The sequence below is a fragment of the Cryptomeria japonica genome, chromosome 4 (genome assembly GCF_030272615.1).
Source record: "Cryptomeria japonica chromosome 4, Sugi_1.0, whole genome shotgun sequence".
NCBI classification, from domain to species: Eukaryota; Viridiplantae; Streptophyta; class Pinopsida; order Cupressales; family Cupressaceae; genus Cryptomeria; species Cryptomeria japonica.
Window position 1 is genome coordinate 323,518,899 of NC_081408.1, and position 20,664 is coordinate 323,539,562.

At 38.2% G+C, this 20,664-nt stretch overlaps 1 protein-coding gene across 3 annotated transcripts in view; it reads right to left on the bottom strand.

The window, feature by feature from the left end:
* Positions 1 to 1,082: 1,082 nt before the first annotated feature.
* The window catches only part of LOC131041682 (psbP domain-containing protein 2, chloroplastic), a 59,427-nt gene continuing 39,845 nt past the window's right edge, over positions 1,083 to 20,664 (bottom strand). For 2 of the 3 annotated variants that reach the window (XM_057974845.2, XM_057974847.2), the window contains exons 2-4: positions 1,943 to 2,025; positions 1,559 to 1,714; positions 1,083 to 1,391 (exon numbers count right to left, since the gene is read on the bottom strand). In XM_057974845.2, coding sequence (XP_057830828.2) covers positions 1,140 to 1,391; positions 1,559 to 1,714; positions 1,943 to 2,025 — 491 coding nt within the window. In that variant the 3' untranslated portion in view covers positions 1,083 to 1,139. The remainder of the gene's footprint in view (positions 1,392 to 1,558; positions 1,715 to 1,942; positions 2,026 to 20,664) is intronic. The other variant, XM_057974846.2, reaches the window with a different exon arrangement.

Here is a 20,664-nt window from a genome sequence, read left to right on the forward strand (position 1 = left end):
AGATGAGAGTAGTATGATATGTTTCTTGAATAGTAATTGGTTATGATGATATAATGTCTTTTGAACATATAAGTCGTAACTTTTAAAAACACATATAATGTTAATGTTTTTACTTATTTGTGTGTTATTTTGGACCTTTTACGCACAAAACTTAATATTTTAGATACTTGTGATACATACCTTCCCACATCATTTTGCATCCAAGGCTCTGGGAATATTTTAGATGCTTGTGATACATACCTTGTCACAGCAACCTTCCTCATATAATGGAGCTTATAGATTCTATCCTGTGTCTTTTGCCAACAGATGTGTCTCGTTAGAGTCTCTCTTGCATTCCCTTAAAAATGTTAAAGAGCATGTGGATTTGAAAAGCTAACCACCATAACTTCATTCACAGAGGTCAATTAATTTGCAGAAACCTGTAACCCATGTCAGTTCTTGTCAGGAATGGTGTCATATCAAATATTTCAAACTCTGTAAATATCCCCAGATGTTAACAGAATGAAACCAAATTCATGGTAAATAAGATTATTCTGCCCAAAATATGGTCGGTGATTCAACTCAATGTGCAAAAATACAAATTGATTTGAAATGACCTTTCAATGGCTTCTTGAACCTCTATTCATTATTTTGTAGTTTTGATATCTTACAATCAGGTAGTCCTAAAAACTGTGAAACCAGATGATACAGAACCGATACACAATATTTTACCACCACATTTTAAGGCCACAATCACAAAGCAACTATCTAATAGATGGAATGGTGTATGGCCATTTGAAGGATAGAACACAGTTAAAGACAGGCTTGCTAATATGCCAAAGCAAAGAAAACTAAATGGGATGTCGATGTCATTGAAGATTTCAGATTCATCAGTTTGCTGACACAAGAAGCATTACAGGAAAGGAAACTTATTGTGTTACAACTTACAACCTCTGTTTAGCAGCAGCAAGTATATTATAGAATGACACTTCAATTTATTTCCTCGGTTTAACTACCAAAGATTTAAAGATTGTTATACAGAGCTCTAAGTCTGCAATCAATACTCATTAATCATGATATCAGTGTGATCTGATGCATGGATGTAAAAAGAACTCTTAACACATCGTTTTTTTGAAACAATATAATATAGCAACCAAAGATTAACTTAATACATCAAAAGAATTAAGCACTTGTTCTAATAGCATTCGAGTGTTGGGTAAAAGAGGCTTCTCAGGACTGTCTGAGTAGGCAATGTTCAATAAATAAAGTTTTTTGGATGCAATAGTAACAGCAGACAAAACTCTCTTTATCCCTCTTGAGCTGTCTAGAGCATATTCAAGCTCATAAAGAGGAATATCTCCATGGATAGGTCTCTGATCAACCTTTATCAGCCGTGCATCATTTGTACTTGGCTGTTTTGCATATGGCAAATGAAAAAAGTGCATCAGAATTAAAAGGGAAAAAAAACTATGCAACAAATACAAAAAATGCAAGACACTTTAGTTCTCGAGAAGAGCACTGGCTATAATTTCAAGATTGACCAAAATAAAATTGAGCTAATTTGTATTATGGATGGAACCTTTTTCTTTTCTGCTTGAAGTAGTTTTTCAGCAACAACCTGAGGAGTGCCAAATTCTTTAAGAGAAGATATGCGTATAGGATTAACTACAACTCCTATATTGTTGCTCTTAACAACAGGGTCTTCAAACAGAACTGTAGCACCTGCTTTGTCAACCTACTCAGTGAGAGAAGAAAATATGATATCATACTCATGCAAGTACTGTTAGGACTTCCCATAACACACTTGAGAAAAAAAAAAAATAATTATTAACTCATAAGATAGAAAATATCCACCAGATTTAACCAAGGATAAACCCATTCTGTCATATTATCAAGGACAATTCAGAAAATAGAAGTGAAAGTGCCAAAATTCGCTTCCTATTTATTGTGGATATTTGGTTACCTTCTTCCAATCAGAAGGTATTAATAGAGTAAAACCTTCAATTTTATCATTATATCTCTCAAGATCAAGCTTAATTTCCTCACCTGCATATCAAGCATAAAAGCATCTTTTAAGTTCAGATGATTTAACAGAAATACTATTTTTAAACCACAAATTGTTTATTGATGATACGTGTATTCATTTTACAAGTTAGATTTGACAGTGTCCCAAACCTATCACATTATTTTTAAGAGTTTGCAATTTGGAGACGGACAAGGTTCAAGGTTAAATATAGAACACATATGATTGGTCTCCCTAAACACTAGATTTTTGGAGGACTTCTCTAGGTACAACTTCCCACCTGCAAATTCCTGAGAAGGCTCACCTTTCAAATACTAGAAAACTTTGCAAGCTTATTCACAAATCAACGTTTTGCCTATCTTTTAAATTGCAGAAATCATAACTTGATCATTTTTAAAATAGCCATTGTTTTGCAGCCCTTTACTGCAACTAAAAGGGCCTTTAACAGAAAAATAACTTTTCAATCTTCTTCAATTATTATGATGCTATCCATGAGAGTTAAGAACTAGCAACTATAAAATATAAACAAGTTCCTTTATCATAAGCATATGAGATCAGCAGCAATTCATTATTAAACACTTAAAGTATCCATTTAAAGGTTCGAGAATTCTTCTGCAAACAACCATTAGTACCAGCAACTTGAGAAAATGTCAACCATTACTGATGGTCTCATATTTGTCTCTATTGTTTCTTATTTTTGTATTTGAAAGCACATTTCCACAGACATTCCTACCTCAAAACCAAATTTTTTATTACTATTGGGATAAAAGCACTATGTTAATTGTAAGATATTTTAATGAATTGTTGTGTTAAAACAATTATTTTCAAAATACTATGGCATGTTATTCTGATGTCACGTCCCTTTAATTTAAAAATTAAATGTTGGAAAATATTAACCCATTTTTCTCCTGTGGATTAATTGGGAAAGCACATGGAGAAAAATGATTTAATATTTAATATTCTCCAACTGTTTCCAATATCAAGAGGACAATCAAATATTGAATTAAGTATTAAAAGGAATACCAAGTTTGGTCTCTTGGGCGTTGGGTTTTCATGGAGTTTTATAGGCAACCGTTGCGTAGAAAATCAGTGAATAAATTATCATTGTAACCATTGGAAGCTAATTGGTTATCAGATGCTTTTTGTCTACCTTTAAAAAAGAAGAGTTTTGGATGCTATCTTGAGGCATTTTGCCTATTTAAATGGGCAAATGGTCATTTAATGAGCATTGCTTATTATACATTTTTCTCTCATACTTGCAAATTCCCAGGGAACTTCTTCAATGGATGAAACCCTGTTGAAGTAGGAGGCTTGTGGATGAAAACCCATAAGCATCAAAGGATCAGAGGACAAAAATCCTTTGATCTCAAGGGCAATCTCATTTAGAGCTTGCATTTGTGCTAAAGAAGAAACAATGGTTTTAGTAGTTTGCCAATTTCAGTGTGTGGGTCAGTTTGGCATGATTTTATTGTCATTTTTTCAGTTTATTTGGTGTGTTGGCCAAAGTTTGTCTTCAGAAGTGTTGCACAGCAGTATGTTGCTGTCATTTCTATTTGTAATAAGGTTTTATGATGGTATTTCCATTTGAAAACTATTCCATTTCAGTTTGGTGGTTTTCAAATTGAGCTAGGTGGTTTGGATTGTGTTGCAGTTGTGGGTTTGTTGTGATTTTTGGAGAGAGGGTAAAATCATTTACTCTGTAATAAATCAGATTTCAGGTTTGATTTATGTTTGTATCAGATCATATAATATGTAATTTCATTTTAGAGATTGAACAATATCAGTTTATGGTGTTTGGAGTAAATCGGGTGGCTTCAGTTTGACTTGGTTTTGTGGATCTTGCTCATATTTTGGTGTGTGAAGCCATATCAATTACTTCTCTTGTAAATATGATTTTAGACTTGATTAATTGTTGTTGGATATCAGAAAATTAATTCCATAAGTGTTCTATGAATTTTCTTTCAATTTGAGGTCATTTTGTGCAAGACTATCTAACTAGTTTTGGTGTTTTTGATGAAGTTCGGAAATTTAATTTTTTAATCTATTTCAGATCTGAAATTAATCATTAATATCTGATTGAGGCCATTACAATGGTATCTAAGCATGATCTTGCTACCTGTTGTGACCATTTCACACATCGCCCCATTAGAATGGGGACCCCCTCTTTTTGCTTTAGGTTTTGCTTTCTCTTTGCTTGTTTTTCTCTCTGCTTTTTAGGGTTTTGATTGAGTGAGTGGTTTGCCTGGGTTGGCTAGATTAGGGCTAATCCTTAGAAGCTCGTTTTAGGGTTTCTTTCAAGGTGAGTCTAGAATGAAGCATGCCTTTCAAGAGAGTTAAGTTTGTTAGATCAGGAGACAGGGAGAATAGGTCCCAAGTCAGGTCTAGATTGAAAGAGGGTTTTCTTGTCAAGGTCCTGTTTGTTTCCCTGTCTAAGTCAATTGAGCAGAGCCAGTGAAGAAAAGGAGTTGATTTGATCAAGTTTGATGGAAGATGAAGCGAGTCAAGGAAACATCTAGTTTGAAAATGTCAATTTCGCTCCTGACCCTTCCAAAGGGTCCAGGGCGAAAATCCTTGTAAACCTCTTTTTTCTTCTCATTTTTGACTGAATGATGCTTTCTAGGGCATGTTTGAGGGTAAGATTGATACGTTCTTGCCTCTAGAGGGACTTGATTAATTTTTTGAAGAGCAAGATGATACCTGAAGGGGATTTTCGCTCCTGACCCTTCCAAAGGGTCCAGAGAGAATTTCATCCTAAACCCTATTTCTTGCCTTGGACAGACTTGCAACCTTGTTCTTAGCTTGGAAAAGGACCTAACTTTGCCTTGTGAGGTAGTTTGAAACTTGAAGACTGAGCAATTTGGCTTGGAATGGAGATTTCGCTCCTGACCCTTCCAGAGGGTCCAGAGCGAAAATCTTATTTGAGCTTATTTCTCACTAACTTTGGCTAAATTGTGATGTGCAGGGTATCTTGGGAGGAAGATTGGACATCCTTGTTGATTTGGAAGCATGCGAAATGAAGAATTTTGGACAAGAAGGGAAATTTCACCCCTGACCCTTCCAAAGGGTCCAGAGCGAAATTCCCAAAAGCTCTCATTATGCAGTGAAGAAGGTCAAGTTTTTGGCATAAATGAAACAAGAACAATTTTCTTTTGCCTCTTGAAGAGGTTTTGACTTGAAAAAATGATGGAATAGGCCTAAAATGAGAAAATCGCTCCTAACCCTTCCAAAGGGTCTAGAGCGAAAATTTCTATAGGAGGCATTTCTTGTCTTGTTTGGTCAAATTGAGGTGTCAAAAGCATGACAAAGGGAAGAATGAGCATGTTGAAACCCTTGGGCATGTTTAGAAGTGATGAAAATGAAGGATTCTAGCTAGGAAAGGCAATTTTGCTCCTGACCCTTCCAAAGGGTCTAGAGCGAAATTCCTTATAAACCTATTTTTTTAGCCTTTCTTGGATATGAAACCTTAATCCTAGCATGATGAAACATGAAATCCCACTTGGCAAAGAAGTTTCAAGGTGAAAAAATGAAGATTTTTGGTCAAGATTGAGAATTTCGCTCCTAACCCTTCCAAAGGGACCAAAGCGAATTTTCTCAAAAACACTCTTTGCTATCAAATTTTGCTAAGTATGGGTTAAGGTGAAACATAGAAGGAATTGCCCCTGGGAGTGACTTGAGGTTGCAAGAAATCATTAAAAAGTGAAGGAATTGAGCCAAATGGTGAATTTCGCTTCTAACCCTTCCAAAGGGTCCAGAGCGAAATTCCTAAAAACACCTATTTTCTTTGCAAGGTCAAGACAACTTTTTGGTTTTTATGACTTGAATAGGTGTGAGGAAGTGTGTTTTGCCTTTTGAGGATGATTGAGGTTGAAAAGATGAAGGAATTGACCCTAGAACATGATTTTCGCTCCTGACCCTTCCAAAGGGTCCAGAGCGAAAATCCTCAAAAGTCATCTTTTTTTCAAAATTTGGGCATAGCTAAACTTAGACAAGGGTGTGAGAGGACTTTTGAAATGCCTTAGAGTTGAATTGGATTGCCAAGAATGCAAGTTTTGATGCCAAGAGGGAAATTCGCTCCTGACCCTTCCAAAGGGTCCAGGGCGAAATTTCCAAATCCTCCTATTTTCCTTGCAGTTCAAGATAAGATTTTGGTTTTCAGGAGTCGAAGAGGAGTAAGGCATGATGTTCTATGCCTTGGAAATGATTTGAAGTTAAAAGGATGAAGGAATTGCCCTAAAACCTAAAAATCGCTCCTGACCCTTCCAAAGGGTCCAGAGCGAAAATTCTAAAACAATGAGTTCCTTTCAAGTCGGTGCTAAGACAAGACTAGACCAAGCTGGAAATTGCCCTTGAGACCACCTTTGAGTGGATGTTTGTTTCAAAAAATGATGATTCTAGGTCAGAGGATGATTTTCGCTCCTGACCCTTCCAAAGGGTCCAGGGCGAAAATCTCAAAATCCCCTATTTTGCCTTGCAAGAACAAACCAAGCTTGGGTGGAGTGAATGAAGAAGACCATTGCCTAGCCTTGAGGGGTAGATTGAAGACAAGATGATGGAAGAGTAAGCCCAAGCAAGAAAAATCGCTCCTGACCCTTCCAAAGGGTCTAGAGCGAAAAACCCTAAAGTCACCTTTTTCTTCCAGATTTGAGTGAGACTAGGCCTGGACTACAATGAAAGAACCTATTTGGAATGCCTTGAAGAAATTTAGACCTTCAAAAAATGGGAATTTTGAGCTCGGGAGAGAATTTCGCTCCTAACCCTTCCAAAGGGTCCAGAGCGAAATTCCCAAAAATGCAGTATTGCCTTCAAAGTTTTGATGAGCCAACTCAATGAGGGAGATAAATATACCCTGGAGATTGCCTTGAAAGAGGTTAATGATCAAACTAAGGTGAATTTTGGCCTAAAATGTAAATCCAGGGCGAAATTCACATTTTCACCTAGTTTCCTCATGTGAAAGACTAAAAATTGAAATGCAAGACTTTGATTAGGTCAAAACAAACATGAACTCGCCTTCCGGGAGATTTTGGAGTGAAGGGAATGAGATATTCAAGACCTAATGGGAAAAATCGCTCCTGACCCTTCCAAAGGGTCCAGGGCGAAATCATCAAAAAACCTATCATTCAACCTCGTTTGATTAAGTCTAAGGCAAATTGCAAGATTGTGAAGACAAAGTCATGGAAATTTGCAAAAATAAGTTGTGAAGTTTTTTAACTCATGAAGTGAGTAAGTCTAGATAAGAGGTTCAAACAAGTCTTGAAATAATCTAGACCTCCATCACTTTGGACATTTCAATGCCTAAGGGAGAAAGGAAACTTCATTAAGCCTCAATCAAAACTTAATATTCCCAAATTTTCTCTAAATTTGCCAAATTCAAGAAGTCAAATGAAATTCACATGAATTAAGGCATTTGTAATTGAATCAATTAATTTTAAGCCTTAAAACAAATGAAAAGAACACCTTTCAAGTCTTAAAATTAATTTTAAAATTTTAAAAATAAAAGGTGAGCGCTCAAATGCATTTATTTGCTTTTACAAGCAAGTCGGCCCCTTTTTAAAAGGAATTTTATCATATTTTATTGCTAATTTGTTAGGTCGGCCTCATGGTTAATTAGGGTGAGCGCCCTATATAAGAGAGGAGTGTTGTAGCATTTTCAAATCATTCATTCATTATTCTTCTCATGCGAATTTCAAAGAGCAGATTGGAGGAGCGAATTATACCAGATTGGAGGCAAATTTCTTGCTAAATTGGAGGCTAATTTCCAGAATTTGCTAAGTGATTGGAGGCTAGTGGAAGGCGAAGTGCTTTTGAAGGTTAATTGAGGCATAATTCATCCAAAGGGAGACCAAAATCCAATCCTTATCCAGCAAAATCTGATCTTCTTTCTTCCATTTTCCAAGGTTCATAGTTAAGCTTTCAAAGGAGGAGGTATGAAGAATCGAATTTTTGAAGTTTCTATTCAAGACTTATTTTGATTTCATAGCAATCTTTTAAAGTCTAAGTCTTGAAAATCTAATTTTCATTCATAATTAATTTGAGAATTTATAATCCTGGATTTATCATGTCATTTTCAAATTAATGTTTTGAATTATTCCCTTGAAAGGTCTTAAATTCTATGCTTTAAGGTATGATGCTTAAAGACTAATTTTAAATTATTTGTGTACGCATCAAATGACGACCCCCAAAGCCGGAGGATCTACTACTCGGCAGGCTCTCATCAAGAAAGATCAAAGGAGCGACGAATTGGAGACCAGGATCGTGTCCAAGTGGAATAATATCGGAGACACCAACTTAGGAAACTTCAATGTGAAGAAGTTTCGAGAGGTCCCCTACATTGGCAAGCCATCACCTGTTGCGAGGAGGATAATTGAGAGTGGCATCATCAAGGCTGCAGGTTTCCCTCCCGCAGTCAAGTGTCATGAGTTGATGATCGAGTGTGCCCGCCACTATGACTCACAATCAAGGACGATCATAACCAAGGACGGGAACATCTTAGCCTACCTTTCAGAGGAAGCTATAGGCGAAGCTCTTCATCTTCCGGACCATAAAGACATGATCTACAAGAGCTTGGAAGGAGCAAGGTCGAGGAGCAAGGTCGATCTATGATGATTCTGAGTCTTGTTTGAACTTCATCAGTAAGAATTGGTTGCTCAAAAGTCGGCCTCGCCTGAACAAGATTCCCAATACACCACATAGGATTGACTTCCAGGAGGAATACAGGGACTTGATAACTTTGCTCAATCGAGTTATAGGTGCTTCTCAAGCCGCCTTCTTTGACAAGTGGATGTTTTTCTTCATAGAAGTGATTGTCCAAGGAAAAGGAATGCTTCATTGGGCCAGAATCATTAGCAATTGTCTGGACGTACAGTTGAGAAGGCTAAGACCCACCAAATCATTCCACATGAACTCATATGTTATATATGCCTTGGTCAGGAGTTTCGAATATGCAGGGCTACCTCACAGAGGAGTGATTAGAAGAGGACCCGGAGAAATAAGAGTTTGTGATTCTTATGTTCAACTACATCATCCGCCTTGAAGTGACTACAGGTTAGTCAATGACACCTTCATGATGAACATTACCAGGATATTGCAAGGTGGGATTCACAATCGACTGTCTCTGGATGCACAAGAGCTTGTGAAGAAGCATGGTGCATGGTTCATTCAGTTTCAAAAATTCACATACACCAGAGTTCATGGGTGTCCTTCACCTCCCTACATGTTGCCAAGATATCCAACAGACAGGATAGTACTACTTGAGGTGACTAGACAGTTGGCAGCCTATGCGAAGACATCCAAACACAAGCATGGAAATGGAATTCCCGTGCCCATCATACTAGGGAATTCAGTTGAAGTGTGTCCTAATACTCAAGCCGCGGAAGATGCAGACAAGGAATTATCTCTATACTCATTCACATCCTTTGCCTCGAGAGAGAATTTTGATCCTCATAGTTATATGGAGGAGACAGTCGGCAAGAAGTACAAGCATGAGTTTCAGGTGGAGGACTTTTGGATGAATGTCCCAGGTGATTTAGAGGTCAAAAGAAAGATGCATTCCAGGCTACCCTTAGATCTCATCAGGAAATGCAAAGTTTATAGAGTAGCCGATCAAGCCCAGGATAATGGTAGATACCTCCAGTCATCCTATGAGAAAGAAGACAAAGAAGTAAAGATAGATTGGAATGAGCCCGAGATTTTAGAATTTAGAGCTTTGATGGCTCCCGTTTTATCCTGCACTCGCAGATGGGTGGATGTACAGCATCAAAAGTTGAAGGAGCAGAATGTATCTATGACATTCACCTTGGAAGCAAGACCAAAAGAAGGAGAAGCAAGTGTGAGTGAGAATACTTCTCATTCCAAAGGCTCAAAGAGGAAAGAAGGACCTAAGAAGAGAGAACCTTCCAAGAAGAAGCAGAAAACAAATCCTGATCGCCCACCAAGCACATCTTCTAGGCATGAAAAGGAAGCAAGTCAAGGGGAAGATCAGAGGCAAATAGTATATGAAATTGACGAGTCTATGGAATCCATGGTACAGAATGATAAACAAGAGAAAGGACAGACACCTCAGCATTCATCAAGTCAATCTCCCCAAGTTGGTGCTAATGAGCAACATGAAGAAAAGAATGATGATGAAGCAACATCTCCTTTCCGGGAAGATAGACCTCTACCTAAAGAAATACAAGTGAGGGAAACAAGATCTGCCATTCCTGATTGGCTGAAAGAGAGACTGACAAGGGTAGTTGTCGTTGAAGAAGAAGAAGATGTGTTTGACTTGGAAAGCCTTATAGGAAATTCTCATGAAGTAATGGAGAAGAAAAAGACCACAAAGATGTCTAAGCTAATTAGAGACGAGACAGGATCCAGGAAAGTGCAGGTGGCTACACCAGTGGTGGAAAAATATGAGGATGAGATTCTTGCAGAAGAGTATGACTTAGAAACATTTGAGCTTGGTCCACTTACCTCCGAACAAGCAATGGAAGAAGCAATTGATTCATTTGAAGCACTTAAAGACAAACTTAAAGAAGAAATGGAAAAGAATAAGAAGCTTGAGAAAGAGGTCAGTGCTTGGAGGAACTATTTTAGTCATCTTAATCAGCCCTTGAGACGTCAGGATCCAGCAGTATCTCCTTTACATACACTCCCCCTTGAATCAGTAGGTGAGGCAGAAAGGGTGAAGAGCTTGGTTCAACTTATGAGTTCTTGGATTGATGAATCTCACAAGGTAGCCATTGAATTTGCAACAAGAATGATGAAGACGGTTCATCGAGCTATCCAGGTCCTTGAAATTATCCATAATCTAATGATAACTGTAGCTGCATTCACTCACACTAGAGATGTTATCATCCCAGTCTTACAAGTGATAAGAGAAACACCAAGACGGATTCTGACGCAAGAAAAGATAATGGATGGAGGAACCCATAGCCTCCTACAATAGTCAGCTCTGCTCCAGATGAAAGAAGTCCTTTTTGAAGACGTCAACACCAGATGCAGCCGAGTTGAAGGCATCATTCATCCAATTCAAGATAAGGTGTTTGAGGTGTTGTGTACCATTCTTAACAGGCGGATCGAGATCGAGACAGATGTGGACATCCAAGAGTTGGAGGATAGAATCAAGGTCATCTTTTGCAAGAAGGAGAACATCATCACAGATAGGCAACGAGATCAAATGTACACTACTATGTTCCTGATTGAGAAGACCAAAGAACTTGAACCTGGATGGGAGACAACTCTTCTCACTACTTTTGATCAAGTCCTTCACTTGGAAGAACAAATGAAGAATCTTCCTGAGATTCCCATTGCTGAGATTGAGGGAATTGTGTCCAAATTCATTGAATATGCTAAGAAAGAGCATAGGAAAGGGAACAAGATTCTAGATGAAAAGTTATTATAGGATGATGTGGCAACTTAATTCCTATTGGTCTATGTCTCCTCGGTATTTGTGCCAATTCTTTATTGGCTATGGATTAGTAATGTTTATCTAAATGGGGACTTTTTTGTAACAAACCCTAATTAGGGTTTAGGTGTCAAAATCTCAGTTGTTGATCTTCTTTTGATCCGGGCTATTCATTGTATTTGAGGATGCTATATATGCCCTCACTCATTTCATTTTTAAAAGGTTAGAAAAAAGAGAGAGAGCTTAGAGAGAAGAAAGTTAGAAAGTTATTGTGGTAGCAAGATTGAGTAGTGAAGAAAGAATTTGGAACAATTGTTGTCCATTTGGCTATGAGATCAATAAAATATTGAAGTTATGGTGTTTTATTGCAATACTTGTGGCTAATTTCATGATTGTTTATCTTCTTGAATCACTCTCAGTTGAAATAGCATTTAAGTTCTAAGTTTGAAGGACGAAGTGTTGTACTTGATCTTTGATAAGATTCACATTCCAAACCACTAGCTTCTTACTGATTGTGAGGACGCCTTGTGTGGTCAACTGGAGACATTAAGATTGATTAAGAATTCAATCATTATTGGAAGTATTGATATGTATCTCTATGATAGTATCTATATCCTTGATGATTTGAAAGCTATTGAATCCCCTTAGAAGATCGCATCAATTCCAGTAGAGTTGTAATTTCTTAGCGATACTGAAATTGGTAGAATCTTATCAAGTCTAGTCTTCATTGAGTCATTTTTAGGATTAGTTCAAGTATTCCTTCCTTGAAACCCTTATCTTTTGACATTTTTTTTGAAAATCTGTTAGTGTTAGGAAAATCTTGTTCCTTCATTTGGAAAGAGAGTAACACAGACAAGCTTTCTCTGAAAGTATGTAAGGCCCCTTGAAGAAATAGCATACACAACGACCACTGGTGCTTATCCACACGTAGAGATCCTACAAAAAGAACCTTGAAGTCATCCCGATTGATCCTTTTCGCGACATCTTCAGCATTCGGAGACTTTATTCAAGAGAGGATAAGATACCTCTAGGTATTTTATTCTGTGTTTGGTCGTGTACAAAATACACATCAACACTACCCTAGAGGGTAAATTTAAATTTTGTTGTTGCTTCCTACTGAAAATGGAGATTTGGTATCGTGGATCCTCTTCAAAAAGCACTAATAAAATTGGTGAAAGAAAAAGAAGAATAGAACAAGACTCTGGAACAATGGAATGGAGATGAAAGTCCTTCAAAAATTTATTTAATTTTAAAAAGCTCAAAAATCAAATATCTTTTGATGACTTTTTGAATTATCTTGAAAGAAAGAATCCAAATAAATGGGGACCTTATGAATACATGAGAAGACAGAGAAAAGACAAGAAAAATTAGATAGTTGCCAACGAGGAGTGTTGAGACATGGGCCAGCTAGGACTCGAACCTAGGACCTTCCATACACTGCTGGAGTGCTCTACCACTGGATTACTAGCCCCTCTTGGACCAGTCCATCGTCGGTCCGGGTGTGGCTTATTTCCAACACCAACACCCCCCCTTAAGCCACACCTCTCGTGTGCTTGGGGCTCCTAGCCTGGATCTGGCTCTGATACCATGTTGAGACATGGACCAGCTAGGACTCAAACCTAGGACCTTCCATACACTGCTGGAGTGCTCTACCACTAAGCTATTAGCCCCTCTTGGACCAGTCCATTGTCGGTCCAGGTGTGGCTTATTTCCAACACCAACAAGGAGATCCAAGAACAAGAACCAAAGAAAATAATTTTGTAGAAAGAAGAATCAAAATCAGAGGTTGAAGGTAAAGACATTTTTATTGAAAAAGATTTTCTGAAAAAGCATCATTGTATGTTGATTGTGAAGCCACAAAATTAAATTGTCCCAATGGATTCTAATGGTGTTGAAGGAACAGCGATTGAGATAGTAAGTGCTGAAAAGAAGGATACAATTGTGGAAGGGAATAAATGTGCCATGCAAGGTGATGGAAGAGATTCACTCGTTCAAAGTGAAGTATTCAATATAAGGAAAAATGTCTTGTATCATGCACATGGTGATCCATTGATTGATTTACAGAGGAACATTATGGATGGATATGCTTTTGAAGAAACCTTTTGGTTAGCAATAACTCATGGGTTTTAAATCACAAAAATGAAGTTGTTGAAGATATCCCAATAAAGTCTCTTTCAACAAATGAGGATAAGTATTTTACTTGCAGCCATAGGTATGAAAATATCTCAATGTATTTCTTTCTATGTCATTGCAAAAACTTTGTCATCATAGAAGGCATGCAAGAATGGGTGATAGAGTAAGGGATATAACTTGCATCAGAGGGCATGAGGATTCTTTAACTCAAGTTTTAGATTATTATTGCATATAGGATTCAAGTAATATCTCAAGAATCGAAGCAAGAGTAGGCTTTGTTATCTCTATTGAGTCATGGTAAAGTTTGTTTTGAGTTTTATCTATAAAGAATAACCAGGTAATTGAAGTTCAGTGTCTGAAGCTTTTGGAGAAATATATCATCACCAAAGAAAAAAAGAGTTGAATAAAGCTGCAGGGTCCTTTCAGAAGAATGTAGACGGGATATTAAGAAGTTTGATGAATGGAAATGCCAAAGTTTTCACTCTCGTACATCTCAAGACTTCAAGTTGGATAAAATTCATCGATAAGCGTACATCTAAAAGCGTGGAAATGCTAGAAGGAGAATGAAAGGTTTGGGAAGTAGAAGTTGCCAAGGAGTACCTGTATGACTCAGGAATGATAAATAGTCCATATTCAAATCCTATCATCAGCATTCTAGACATACTAGGGAAGGCAACAGTAAAGGCAATTGAAATGCCTTTCTGATTTCTCATATCTATATGTAGAAAAGCATAGTGTTGCAGGAGAAGTTAAGTGTGCAACAAATCGTTTGGCAATCGAGAGCATGCAAGCTATGTTACTCCGTGGTGAGCATTATAAACCTCAGAATCAACGAAAGAAGAGGTTCGGATATATGTTTCCAAGATCATCTACAAAGGAAGCATTTCTACATTCCATTGGTGTTGAACACATCAATCTTGTTTTCTATTTTGATCTAGCATCACAATGCTCCTGGCCATGTTTCTGCAAGGGACACATTAAGTACAAATTTTGGCCTTACAGTTTTTAAGAAATTGGTATTCAAAAATATGATGCTACAGGAGGAAAATATGATGGGAATGGTAGACTTTCTGAGAAATTAAATGATGCAAGGAAATTCAATGAGATGTTCAGCATGGCATGGTAGCATTATATAATCCTTGTTTAATGATTTACAGAGTGTTGTTGATTTTGAATGGTTTCAGTAGTATACCAGGGAATTTTAATCATTGTAAGGTTAATTCAAGTTTTCATATTGCCTATATTCCTTGTTCATTACTGGTGTATTCCATGACCGATCAGAGCATTTTCCAACTTTGAATGGTTGATTGCAATTTGGCACACTTTCATAGAAGCTAATATGAATACATTCCTGAGTGTTGTAGCTTATGTTCCAATGGAAAATTCAGACCTAGGAAAGAATGATTTTTGATTTGTGGCTACTCATAGAGGTTTTGCAGCCCCCACATGTTTGTTCACCCATCTTACAAAGGGAACACTATGGTTTTCTTCTCAAGTTGGTCATTTATACAATTATTGCATTATTGAAATTTGATATATTGCTGATTTTGATAACTCTCGTCCTAAAAAGTTATAGATCATTGTACCTAGAGGTGGTTTCCTTACTTGATGTGGTTCAAAGGTTATCAATGTTAATATCAAATAATCCAACAACCATAGCTTTAATTTGGAGGAGGTTCATGATAAGAATCATCAATGGAAGAAATCATATGGATGTGGGTGATGAACATAGAAGCTTTTATGATGGGTTTTTGCAAAGGTTTCAGAATGACAATCACAGGAAGGGAAATGAATTCAATTTCTATATGGATAGGGAGTGTCTCTTTCCTAAACCCATGGTGAAGAGGAGGATTTTGAGGGCAGCTCGTAATAATTCATATTTGAAGGATGGCAAGTATGTACCAATGGATGTTTGCAGAGGATACATCATCTTCCAACTGAAACGATTATCTACAGTTTCGAGTGAATGTTGTAGTTGTATGATACTATTGGCTGCTCCATTGTTGTACAATTGCTTTAACACATCAATCCAAGAAGCTAGAAATGGCATCACTCAGTTTAAGGTAATATATGGATCTAATATTATGCATTTCTACAATATGTTTTCCAACAGCATAGAGGGGAAAGAAAGTATTATTTTCAGAAGATGTATTGGCTGTATTGGATGTAATGGCTGCTATAACAGTCCTCATAGCAGCAATGATCAGATCTACAACATCATTAGAAGTATCAAGAGCTTCAAGTACATATTGATCAATGCGTGTGCATCAATTCAATTTAGAAATTGAGATACAAAAGAATAATTTCTGAAGGGAGGAAATTGGAAACCAATAACATGGACACATTGGTAATGCATTGAAGACATTCACAACAAAACAGGTACTGCTGTGACATTTTCACACATCGCCCCATTGCAAATGGGGACCCCTTGCATTTTTGGTCCTCTTGGTCTTTTGGTTATGGTTCTTTGGGTCTTTTCACAGCAAACCCTTCGGTCTCCCTGGGTCTGCAAGTGTTTTGGTAAAATCTGATCAAATCTGCAGGTGTTTTGAGCAAATTTGACCAAGTCTGGAGCCTGTTTTGTCTATTTTAGGGTTTTTTGCCCTTCACACTTAAATTTGAAGTCATTTTCTTAGGGTTTTGAAAAATTTGAACGTAGCAATGAAGTCAGAACCCTTCAAGGAAGCTACCAGTGAAATTTGAGCGAATTTTGAGCACTTGCTATTTGTAGTAAATCTCTTTTTAGTAAGTTTTATTGCATCCCGGATTGGCCTAATTTTGCATTTAAACAAACTTACTATTTTTTTCTGTTTCTATTTTTAGTGTCACCCTGTCCCGGTTTGCCCTAATTTGATGTTTGGAAGTACTTAGTATTTTTAGTAAGTCTATTTTGGGCAGGTCTATCTCAGGTAGCTAGCAGGACACTAAGGGCAGAGCACTCTTGAACATCCAAGTTCCAAATCTGAAAAGTTGAAAAAGCAGGCAGATGATCAGAAAAAATGGCTAAGTATGGAATTCCTTCCTGAAGTGAAAAGTATGGAAAATTATTCTAAGGCATGAGAAATCTACCTCAATCCTAATGATAGCAATCAAAACTGGAAAGATGAAAAATCTATCCCAAGTCAAGAAAGAATGTCTAAATTTCAATGAATTCCTTCACCATGGTCAAAGACTCAAAAGTACACTCAAGATAGGAGGAGGGCGCTAAATCAAGGTCATGGTGGAAATGTTCAAAACTCCAGAATTCCTCCTCCACATGAGAAATGCACTCTAAGCTAGACTTGGGCACCAAAATGCAATTAAGGACGAAAATTAACATTTTCCAAAATTCCTCCACCTTGGCTAAAGTGCGCTCAAGACCAGGAATGGATGCTAGAAAGGGGTATAGGGGGATTTTCCTCCCAAGCAAGAAAATCCTTCTCCATGGTGAAATGGCGCCCAAGTAAGGAGATGAGCATTAAAATGAGGTAGAGGAGGAATTTCCTCCCAACACTGAAATTCCTCCTTGTTGGTGTTTGTTTTATCATCTACCAAACATTAGAATAAGATACCCAAAGGTATTCTATCATCTCCTGAAAAATCACTACTAATTTCAAGGTCTATATGTGCGAACAAGCGACTTTAGTGGGATGGCTACTCGGGTAGTGTTTGCTGAAAATCTCAAGGGGGGCGATTTCAGGCTCCCCTTTTCCCCTTCTTTTGAAAATTTTATGTTGGTGTTTGTTTTATCATCTACCAAACATTAGAATAAGATACCCAAAGGTATTCTATCCTCTCCTGAAAAATCACTATTGATTCCAAGGTCTATGTGTGCGAACAAGTGACTTTAGTGGGATAGCTACTCGAGTAGTGTTTGCTGAAAATCTCAAGGGGGACTTACATTAACAAATGTCTTTAAGCTTCTGGACTTTAGATAGATTTATCAATTTCAGGCTCTCTTTTTTTGGGGGGGATTTTCTGGGATTTAGACTTTCAAAAAAAGGGAAAAAGGGGATAGGGTTTGAGAAAGTTGATCTAATCCTATGAACTCCGAAAACGGTATCAACTGGGTGCTCTCGGGAAAGCACACTAAGGACAACTACAGAAAGCAGGTGCAATCTTCAATGGGTTGTGCTTATGATTGAAATATTGGCATGCACAGAGGATAGGCTCAGCCTAACTTTGCACAGTGAAATGGAAATCATCCATTCACCAAAAGTATGAGCAGAGATACACCGTCACTTAACACTTATCAAATCCTTCATTCAATTCTAATACCATGAAAGCAAATCTAAATTAATTTTAACTAAAGTGTTGAGGAAATTGAAACCATGCGAATCATTCAAGCAATAGAGATTACAAAGCCTTAAGAGAAAGCGCACATGCAATATATTATTCAAAAATGACCTTCACGCAATAATATGTCAAAAACCTCACACTCTCCAAATGAGAGGAGGTAGCCTTATATAGTTTTTCAAAAATAAATGAACGACCGAGATCAAACAGTGATCAAGGGCCCAGATTGAAAGTTATAAACCCTAATTAGGGTTTTCCAAAACTCTATTAGTTTAAAAGAATAAGAAAGTGACATGTGGCACAACTGCTATTGTCACTGAGGTGAGTGTCCAGTTTCCCATTTTGCAGATTCGGTGTACCTAGACACTATGAGCTTGACCTCTTCCATTGTGACACTTGGCAAGTTGCCTATCTGGAAGTCGATGATGTCCACATCATCAGTACATGTAGCGAGAATGCTTTCCCACTCAACTGCTTGGGCAAGAAAGTTTTCATCAATGAAGAGAAAATTTGCGATCTCTAAAAGATTGCCCTTGTCAATCATCCTCGAGTCTTTGAAGAAGCTTGACTGAATCCTGGCTCTCAGGTTCTCTACCTGCAAGTGCTTCTCTCTTATACTCTCTTTCTTCCAAATCTCTGATGCTACATGAAACACCTTACTCAAAATTTCCCTGACACTCTCCTCTATCTCAAAGCACTTAGTCTCAGATTTCTTCAAAACTTCAATCCTGGTGATCAAAGCATAATACTAGGTGTTTAAAGTCATATCTATCCCCAGCCTGTATGACACCTGCATCCACCAAGCTTCCTTTTGACAAGCCTCAGATAACCTTCAATTGCGAAAGTATTTCATCTTGAATTTCTTCAACATCTCCCAATTTGTAGCTAGGTCCTGAATTCAGCTGACCAATGAAGAGGCCGACTCATGTGCTGATACTAAATTCTCTACAAGTATATCAGCACGTGCCGAAGCATCTGAAATCCATTCCTTAGCCTATGTGAATGTGCCCTTCATGTCCTCATAATCCTTCATTGACTCTTGTTGAAGAGGTTGCGGAGGGGTGACTGGTATCTCATGGTTGAGTGGCCTAGTGAGATGGCGAACATATTTCCTCCACTATTGGTTCTCTTCCTCAACCTTCTTTCTTTTCTCTTTCTCCTAAGCTAGCCTTGCCTTGAGGGCGTTGCAAGAGTCATCAAAGTACTGGACTTCTTGGTCTGGGGTAGACTTACCCAACTCTATAGTGGTAATTTTATAATCCTCCAGGGCAATATTGTCCCGAGTTTTTCCTTCCTTTGGCACAACTATCTGAACTGTCCTGAATTCTGCACTATCCCTCTGAATCAAAGAGAATTTTCTGGTTAGCTTAGGTGGCTTGACTATAACTAGTTCATTCACCTTTTCCAGAAATGTTGTTGTGTTCTCTTCAGAATGGGCTTCCCTAGGGACCTTAGCCCTTATCCTTTCCCTCAACCAATCGAGAATGTTTGACTACTCTACGGCATTTTGATCAAACCCATCATTTGTCCCTCTTGGTCTAGTAGCTATACCATCCAAGAAGACTATTGGAGATGCAGGCGTTTCAACTTCTGTGGTTGCCTTGAGAACTTGTTCCCTGTCCAAATTTTGGACAGCTTCTTTCATTATTTCCTCGATTGAGGGAGAAGGCACTCTCGCTTCATTATTTACCATATATGTGTCCATCTCCTGCTCTTCGACTGCATTTTGATCCGGCACAGCAGGCGCGACACTCAAGATGGAATGACCTTCGTTGGACTCTCGTCTCTCCCCGACAATCTTTTTTCCCCTGGCCTTTCCAGAGCTTCCAACTAACTCCTTCCTCTTTCAGGACCCAACACTCTCTGGATTCCGAGCATTGCCTACAGAGATACAAGGGTTGGAGGATAGAGAGTCATCTACTCCCATTAAATCATAGGTCAGGGCCACACCTTTGGACTTCAATTGTTTCGTCCTCTCAGATGTCCACCACTTAGAGTACTCGACCACCGACCTCATGAGGTCTGTCAGGTCTGACTTCTCTCCCTCTGACCAATCGATCAAGGCTAGTGGCTTATTCCTCATCTTCTCAAAGCCTAGTTGTTGAAGCTCAAGGTTGTCTTCTACTTGGTCAGCAACTCTAAACATTTTTGTTGCTCTTACCATGCTAAAGGGAATCCTTGACCAAAATCTCCTCCTGATCTCGAAACTATCGGATGCGTTAGCCCAATAATCTTCCAAATCAGCTCTGTGCTCAAATGTCATCCCTTCTACCATTTTTATCTTATGGAATGGATCAAAATTCTTTCTTGCTTTGTACTGGTAAAAAGGGTACCAAGCCAGCTCTTTCTCAGCAGTGGCAGCGGCTTGTGATGACGGGCACGTCTCTAACCCATTTCCAATCGTGAGAGAGGAGGTTCCTGCCTTCTTCTGGTTATCTCTTTGAACCGCCATATATCCCTCCAATTGCCTCATGACCTCTAGTAGCACAACTCGGTTGGTAGGGTAAGCTAGGAGCTTATAGAGAGATCCGGAAAACCCCTGAATTCTAAGGTAAGTGAACTTCAGGTATTGGATATACCAATATCCAAATCTACTTATGAAGTCCATAGACTCTTGAGAGTCTCTGATGTAGTCCACCTTGCAGTGTTCGTGTGATGTGCATGAGAAATGTGTCATTCACCCTCCTGAAATGGAACTTTTCTTCCATGTGAAACTGGGGATAACAATCATAGACGGGAAACTGATTTTCTTTGTTTCCCACATCCCCTCTGCAGGTGAGGCCTCTGTATCTGTAGGTTCTAGCCAGGGAATAGAACAGGTACGAGCTCATGAAGAAGGTCCTATTCGCTTCCAGATTCTTCAGCTGGC